This window comes from Grus americana (assembly GCF_028858705.1).
Source record: "Grus americana isolate bGruAme1 chromosome 32 unlocalized genomic scaffold, bGruAme1.mat SUPER_32_unloc_2, whole genome shotgun sequence".
Taxonomy (NCBI): Eukaryota; Metazoa; Chordata; class Aves; order Gruiformes; family Gruidae; genus Grus; species Grus americana.
The window spans coordinates 51,743-59,939 of record NW_026561313.1 but is presented as its reverse complement, the minus strand read 5'-3'; the positions used below and the strand labels follow the sequence as shown (position 1 = coordinate 59,939).

The following is an 8,197-nucleotide window of genomic DNA, read 5'->3' as shown; positions in this document are numbered from 1 at the left end:
GGGAAGCCAGGAATTTGGGGGGACCCAGGTGTCCTGGGGGGGTCCCAGGGGTTTGGGGGGGGACCCAGGGATTGGGGGGGACCCAAGGGTTGCGGGGGGGTACCCAGGAATTTGGGGGGACCCAGGGGTTCGGGGGAGACCCAAGGGCTCGGGAGGACCCAGGGGTTTGGGGGGGGACCCGTACATTTGGGGTGTCTCAGGAGTTCGGGGGGGTCCCAGCAGTTTGGGGACACCCAGGAGTTGGGGGGGGGTCCCAGGTGTCCTGAGGAGACCCAGGAATTGGGGGGGGGGGGGAACCCTGGGAGTTTGGGGGTGACCCAGCTCTGGGGGTGACCTTGGAGTTGGGGGGGGGGGTGACCCAGGAGTCGGGGGGTCCCCATGTGCCCGGGGGTACCCCGGTTCCTGGGGGGGGGGTGGGGGGTGACCCCGCCGCGTGGTGCCCCCCGTGTCCCCCCCAGCTGCCCCCCCGAGGCCGAGCTCCGCGCCTTCACGCGCTGCCTGGTGGAGCTGCTGGCGGTGTGGGGCAGGGGCAGCGTGCGGGCGCTCGAGCTGCTGCCGCTGCTGCGGGTGAGCCGGGCCCGGGGGGGGCTGCACGGGCTGGGGGGGACAGGGGGTGTATGGGGCTGGGGGGGGCTGGGGGTGCTATAGGGGTGTACAGCCCGGGGGGGGGGAGGGGCTGTATGGGGCTGGGGGGGAGTATAGGGGTTATATGGGGTTGGGGGGGCGGATAGGGGCTGTATGGGGCTGGGGGGGGGCGGTGTTATAGGGGCTGTACAGCCCGGGGGGGGGTATAGGGGCTGTATGGGGCTGGGGGGTGTGTGTTATAGGGGCTATACAGCCCAGGGGGGTATAGGGGCTGTACGGGGCTGGGGGGTGCTATAGGGGCTATATGGAGCTGGGTGGGGGGGTACAGGGGCTGTATGGGGCTGGGGGGGGTATAGGGGCTGTATGGGGCTGGGGGACGGGCTGTGTGCTCTGGGAGGCTGAGGTGCACGGTTTCTATGGGGCTGGGGATCTATATGGGTCGTGGAGGGATCTATATGGGCTGAGGGAGGGGCTGTATGGTCGGGGGCAGGGGGATGTTATAGGGGCTATATGGCCCTGGGGGGTATATGGGGCTGGGGGGGGTTTATATGGCCGGGGGGGGCTATAGGGTTTATATAGGGCTGAGAGGAGTTGGGGGGGGGGTCCTGGGGGGGGGGTGGTGGTGTCTATAGGGCTCGGGGTTGGGGGGGGGGTCCCTATGGGATCCATACGTCCCAGGTCCTGCCCAACCCGGGGCTGCGGGAGCTGCTGCGCCTGGTTGAGCGCCGCGACGCCTTCGTGGAAGCTCAGATCCGGCGGCACGAGGTGGGGGGGGGACACACACGGACCCGGGGGGGGGGGGACGGACACACGGGACACCCACCCACTGCCACGTGTCCCCACAGGAGTGCCCGTCCCCCCCGGGGACACGGTTCTGGGGGTGCTGCAGGGACGGGACCCCCGTGTCCGGGGAGGTCCCTTGAGCCCCCCCCGCCTCCACATGGCCCTGGTCGATCTCTTCATCGGGGGCACCGAGACCACGGCTGCTGCGCTGGCCTGGGCCGTCGCCTTCCTGCTGCACCGCCCCGAGGTGCCACACGCGTGTCACAGCTGTGTCAGCATCCCCACGTGTGTCCTCATGTCCCCACATGTGTCCCCGGGGGGGTCCCACGTCCCCACACGTGTCCTATGCATCCCCTGTGCCCCCCCCGCCATGGCCAGCCCCATCTCCCTGCTCTGCCCCGAGGTGCCACACGCGTGTCACAGCCGTGGCCGCGGCCCCACATGTGTCCACGCGTCCCCACACGTGTCTCCAGGGGGTCCCGTGTCCTCACACGTGTCCTCCGTGTCCCCCTCCCCATGGCCATCGCTGTTCCCTTCCATTGCCCCAAGGTGCCACACACACGTCACATCCGTGTCCATGTCCCCACAGAACGGTCCCATGTCCCCAGGGGATCCCGTGTTCCCACCCGTGTCCTACGTCCCCCTTGTCCCCCACCCCGCGTCCATCGCCATCCCCTTGCACCGCCCCGAGGTGCCACACACATGTCACACGCGTGTCACATCTGTTTCCGTGCCCCACGTGGCTCCTCGGTCCCTTTATGTCCCACCCCCCCCTTTCCCCCCAAGATGCACCGCGACACGCGTGTCACCCCAGGAGGTGGTGCCCGGTGTGTGACATGCGTGTGCCCACGTGTCGCCAGCTGCAGGAGCGGCTGCGGGCAGAGCTGCGGCGGGAGCTGGGTCCCCACGGGACCCCCCCAGGCGGGGGACACCGGGCGCCTGCCCCTCCTCCACGCCACCGTCACCGAGACCCTGCGGCTCCGGCCCCCCGCCCCCCTGGCCCTGCCCCACTGTGCCCGCCGCCACACCAGGTATGGCCAGTAGAAAACCAGTGCAGACCAGTACAGACCAGTATGAATGGGTACAGACGAGCGGGGTGCTAGCATGAACCACTATAGACAGTTAGGGACCACCTGGCATCGGGTTGCAGCACTGTGCAGCAGTGTGTTTTGAACCAGTATAGACCAGTATGAACCAGTATAGACCAGCATGGACCAGTATAGACTAGCATGGACCAGTATAGACTAGCATGGACCAGTACAGGCCAGTATGGACTAGAAGAAACCAGCATGAACCACTATAGACCAGTTAGGGACCACAGGGCATCAGATTGCAGCACCGTGCAGCAATGTGTTTTGAACCAGTATGAACCAGCGTAGACCAGTTTAGATGAGTAAGAACTAGAATGAACCAGTTTGGACCACTATAGACCAGTATGGACCACTGGGCATTCCTTTGCAGCCCTGTGCACCCGTGTTTTGCATCAGTTTAGACCAGTATGGACCAGTTGAGATGAAGATGGCCCAGTATGGACTAGTATAGACCAGCTTAGATGAGTATGAACTAGACTAAACCAGTATGAACCACTATAAACCAGTAGGGATCACCGGGCTTCCATTTGCAGCACTGTATACTAATGTATATCAGTGTTTTGCACCAGTTTAGCCCAGTATGAACCAGCACAGACCAGTTTAGATGAGTATGACCCCCATATAGGACAGTACGAACTAGTTTAGATGAGTATGGACTAGGATGAACCACTATAGACCAGTAGGGACCACTGGGCATCCCCAGTAGGGCCCAGTAGACCCCAAGAGACCCAAGTAGGGCCCCATAGGCCCCAGTAGATCCCAGTAGGGCTCCAAGAGACCCAGCAGTTCCCAGTAGACCCAGTAGGTCCCAGTAGATCCCAGTACGTCCCAGTAGGCCTCCAGCAGAGCCCAGTAGGTCCCAGCAGGCCCCAGTAGACCCAACTAGGGCCCAGTGGATCCAGCAGAGCCCAGTAGGTGCCAGCTGGCCCCAGTAGATCCCAGCAGGCACCTGTAAGCCCCAGTAGATCCCAGTAAGCCCCAGAAGGTCCCCAGCAGACCCCCAGTAGAACCCAGAGAGCTTCATTAAGTCCCAGTAGAGCCCAGCAGGTGCCAGCAGAGCCCAGTACATCCCAGTAGGCCCCACTAAGCTTCGGTAGATCCCAGGAGGCCCCAGAAGATGGCAGCAGAACCCAGTATGTCCCAGTATGTCCCAGTAGACCCCAACAGACCCCCCCCCCCCAAGATCCCAGCAGGCCCCAGTAGATCCCAGCAGAGTCCAGTATGTCCCAGTAGACCCCTGCAGGCCCGAGTAGGCCCCAGCAGAGCCCAGTGAACCCCAAAAGGGCCCAGCAGGTCTCAGCAGACCCCGGTAGACTCCAGTACATCCCAGTAGGTCCCAGTAGAGACCCAGTAGGCCTCACTAAACCCCAATAGACTGCAATAGACTCCAGTCGGCTCAAGGAGGCCCCAGCATGGCCCAGAGGGCCCCACTAGGCTCAAGGAGGTTCCAGTAGGTCCCAGAGTAGAACCCAGTAGACCCCTGAGAGCCCCATTAAGCCCCAGTAGACCCCAGCAGAGCCCAGCAGGTCTCAGTAGGTGCCCCAGTAGAGCCCAGTACAACTCAGCAGGCCCCAGTAAGCCTCGGTATATCCCAGTAAGCCCCAGAAGAATGGCAGCCAGAAGATGGCAGCAGAAGCAGTATATCCCAGTAGGGCCCCAGTAGACCCCAACAGACCCCCCCCCAAGATCCCAGCAGGCCCCAGTAGACCACAGAGAGCCCTGTTAAGCCTCAGTAGGCCCCAGCAGAGCCCAGAAGATCCCCGCAGGTCCCAGTAGATGCCAGTAGAGCCCAGTAGATCCCAGTAGGGCCCCAGTAGACACCCCCCCCCCTAAGATCCCAGCCGGCCCCAGCATGCTCCGGTACATCCCAGTGGGCTCCAGAAGACACCAGCAGAGTCCAGTATGTCCCAGTAGACCTGAATAGGCCTCAGCAGGGCCCAGTGGACACCAGAAGGCCCCAGCAGGCCCCCGTAGACTCCAATACATCCCAGCAACTCCCAGTAACTCCCAGTAGCCCCCAGTAGGTCTCAGTAAACCCCAATAGACTGCAGGAAACCTCAGTAGGCTCGAGAAGGCCCCAGCCGGTCCCAGTAGGCCTCAGAGGGCCCCAGTAGGCCCAAGGAGGTCCCAGTAGACCCCAGTAGACCCCAAGAGCCCCACTAAGCCCCAGTAGACCCCAGCAGAGCCCAGCAGTTCCCAGTAGCTGCCCCAGTAGAGCCCAGCAGGTGCCAGCAGAGCCCAGTACATCTCAGTAAGCCCCAGTAAGCCTCGGTATATCCCAGGAGGCCCCAGAAGATGGCAGCAGAACCCAGTATGTCTCAGTAGGGTCCCAGTAGACCCCAATAGACACCCCCCCCTAAGATCCCAGCAGGCCCCAGCATGCTCCAGTACATCCCAGTGGGCCCCAGAAGACACCAGCAGAGTCCAGTATGTCCCAGTAGACCCGAATAGGCCTCAGCAGGGCCCAGTGGACCCCAGGCGGCCCCCAAAAAACCCAGTAGGTCCAAGGAGGTCCCAGCAGGCCCCAGTAGACTCCAATAGATCCCAGAGAACCCCATTAGGCCCCAGCAGTGCCCAGAAGATCCCAGTAGGTCCCAGTAGGCCTCAGCAGAGCCCAGTACATCCCAGTACCTCCCTGTCCCATCCCAGCGTCGGGGACATCACGGTGCCGGCTGGCTCCATCCTGGTCCCCAACCTCCTGGCTGCCCATCAGGACCCCGACACCTGGCACCACCCCGAGGACTTCCTGCCCGGTACGCCCAGACACCGGGGTCCCCTCCTAGACGCTGGGGGTCCCCTGAACCCCCTTGGGGTGGGTCCCCTCCCCGGCCACCGGGGTCCCCTGAACCCCTTTAGGTGGGTCTCCTCCTTGGATATCCAGGTCCCCTGACCCCCTTGGGGTGGGTCCCCTCCCCGGCCACCGGGGTCCCCTCCTAGATGCTGGGGGTCCCCTCCTAGACGCTGGTATCCCCGACCCCCTTGGGGTGGGTCCCCTCCCCGGCCACCGGGGTCCCCTGAACCCCTTTAGGTGGGTCCCCTCCTTGGATATCCAGGTCCCTGACCCCCTTGGGGTGGGTCCCCTCCCGACTGAGTCCCCTGACCCCCCCCCCCTTGCCCTGCCCCCCCCAGAGCGGTTCCTGGAGCCGGGGGCTCCCTGGCGGGCGCTGGTGCCGTTCGGCTGCGGGGCCCGATCCTGCCTGGGGGAGGGGCTGGCACGGGCCGAGCTCTTCGTCTTCCTGGGCAAGATCCTGCAGGAATTCCGCCTGGAACCCCCGGCCCGGGGGTCCTGCCCTGCCTGGACGTATCGGCAGGCACCGTCCTGCGCTGCCCGCCCTTCCGCGTCCGCATGGTGCCCTGCCAACCCCCTGCCTAACCAAGCGCGGGCTCCTGGGACTGGGCCGCTATGCCTGGTGCTGCCTGCTGCCTGCACTCCTGGCTGCCTGGTGCTGCTCCTGCCTGCACTCCTGGCTGCCTGGTGCTGCCTGCACCCCAGCTGCCTGCACTCCTGGATGCCTGGTGCTGCTCCTGCCTGCACTCCTGGATGCCAGGTGCTGCCTGCTGCCTGCACTCCTGGCTGCCTGGTGCTGCCTGCACCCCAGCTGCCTGCACTCCTGGACGCCTGGTGCTGCTCCTGCCTGCACTCCTGGATGCCTGGTGCTGCCTGCACCCCCAGATACCTGGGTGTCCCCCCCTCACCGCCCCAACACCTGGTTCACCGGGGGGCGGGGGTTACAGGCAACCTTTATTCCCCTCCACCCCTCCATAAAAGCTTCGCCTCTGCCCCTCCCCCCACATGTCCCGCCTCCTTCCTGGGCCCCTCCCCCCCCCCCCCCCCCGGGCCTGCCCGGACCCCCGCGCCCCCTCAGTCACGCTGCGGCCGCAGCTTCATCTCGGTGAAGGGGATGGAGAACTCGAACCCTTTCCAGGGAAACCAGTTGATGCCCTGAGGAGAGCCAGGGGAGGTCCGTCAGGCCCTGTAGGCACCCTATAGGCACCCTATAGATCCCTATAGATCCCTACAGATCCTTATAGATCCCTATAGATCCCTATAGGGGCCCTAGATCCCTCCCCTGCCCCGGGCCTTATGGCTCCTATAGGGTCCCCATGCCCAGAGTGGATCTGGGGCTAGGCTCTATAGGGTCTTGGGCCCTATGGAGCCTATAGGGTGTAGGACCGAGTGGCCCGCGTAGCCCCCATAGGATCCCCCGTTGCTCCCCCATCCCCCGTAGGGGTGCCGTGCCCACCACCCCTATGGTCCCCATAGGTACCCACCGCTGTGGGCAGTGCCATGGGGGTCCTGTGCTGCGTAGTGCCCATATACGTGTGTCCCCCCCATAGGACATCCCCCCCATGGCCCCTATAGAACTTCCTATAGTTGCTGTAGCCCCATCATATGTTCCCTTGTGACCTCCACAGGACCCCCCATGTCCCCTACAGACCTCTGTATAGCCCCTATAGCTGCCCCATATCCCATATAGGTCCCCCTATGGCCCCTATAGACCCTCCTATGACCCATACAGACCGCTGTATGGCTCATATAGCTCCTACGGCCTCTCTATGGCCCCTTATAGACCCCTGTATAGCCCCTATAGGTGCCTATATGCCCCTAGAGGCCTCCCTATGGCCCATACAGCTCCCCTGTAGTCCCCGTAGATCCCCCTATGGCAGCTTTAGGCCCCTGTGGCCCCTATAGCCCCCCCTTTGTCCCTATAGAGTCCGTTATGGACCCTATAGGCCCCCCCATAGACCCCATTATGTCCCCTATAGACCCCGTTACAGCCCCTACAGATCCCCCCAAGGCTTCTATAGCATCGCCACGGCCCCTATAGACCCCACTATGGCCCCTATAGCCCCCCCCATTGACCCCTTTATGTGCCCTCCAGGTCCTCCTACAGCCTCCTATGGCCCCCCCACGGCCCCTATAGACCCCATCAACCGTGCTTTGGCCCCATAGCGCCCCCCCCCCCCCCCCAGTTGCCCCCTATAGGTCCCCAGCCCCTATGGCGTGCCTGGTGGTGGTGGGGGGTCCCGTAGCGCCCGTTGAGGTTGGCGTAGTGGCAGTTGTGGTACCACCAGGCCCCGGTGTAGGCAACAGCGCAGGGGCGGGGGCGGCCCCGGGGGTCCCGGTCCCGCGTGGAGAAGGGGCTGCCGGCGTGGTAGGAGAGCGCGTCCCCTGCGGAACCCCCCCCCACCCCATCAGACCCCCACCCAGGACACCCCACCTTCCCCAGGGACCCCCTCACATGGTCCAGAGACAACCCCCCCCAAGACCCCCCCCAGGGGATACCCCCCCACGGGGACCCCCCCAGGGACCCTGTAGTGACCCCCAGGACCCCCCCCCCCCCGAGACCCCGCAGGAACCGCCCCAAGATCCACCCCAGTTGAGGGACCCCATCGGACCTCCCCCACAACACCCCTCGAGGGACCCCCCCCCAGCGACCCCCAGGAACCCCCTCCCAGGGACCCCCCAGGATTGCCCAGGGCTAAGGGACCCCCAAGACACCCCCAGGGACACCCCCATGATCCAGAGAGCCCCAGACCCCCTCAGGAATCCCCCCAGGGACCCCCCAGGGCCAAGGGATGCCCAAGACACCCCCCAACCCCCCCCAGACACCTCCTCCAAAGTCATCCCCCCCCCCCGGAAACCCCCAAGACTCCCCCATGACCCCCCCTCCAAGGTCTGCAGACCCCCTCAAGACCCACCCAGGGACCCCCAATACCCCTCAGGACCTCCCAGG

The 8,197-nt window shown here is 64.5% G+C and overlaps 2 protein-coding genes across 2 annotated transcripts in view; one reads left to right on the top strand and one right to left on the bottom strand.

Moving 5' to 3' along the window:
• Positions 1–458: 458 nt before the first annotated feature.
• On the top strand, positions 459–6,237 carry LOC129200113 (steroid 21-hydroxylase-like; the record flags this gene model as incomplete). Its single annotated transcript, XM_054811370.1, is given in 8 exon segments — positions 459–567; positions 1,264–1,349; positions 1,429–1,615; positions 2,229–2,282; positions 2,284–2,399; positions 5,109–5,212; positions 5,589–5,735; positions 5,738–6,237. Coding segments are annotated over 8 exon segments (898 nt in total), but the record flags the coding sequence as incomplete, so codon positions are not given.
• Positions 6,238–6,301: 64 nt separating this feature from the next.
• Positions 6,302–8,197, bottom strand: part of LOC129200112 (tenascin-X-like) — a 28,916-nt gene continuing 27,020 nt past the window's right edge. The window contains exons 24-25 of the mRNA XM_054811369.1: positions 7,469–7,632; positions 6,302–6,402 (exon numbers count right to left, since the gene is read on the bottom strand). Coding sequence (XP_054667344.1) covers positions 6,322–6,402; positions 7,469–7,632 — 245 coding nt within the window. The 3' untranslated portion in view covers positions 6,302–6,321. The remainder of the gene's footprint in view (positions 6,403–7,468; positions 7,633–8,197) is intronic.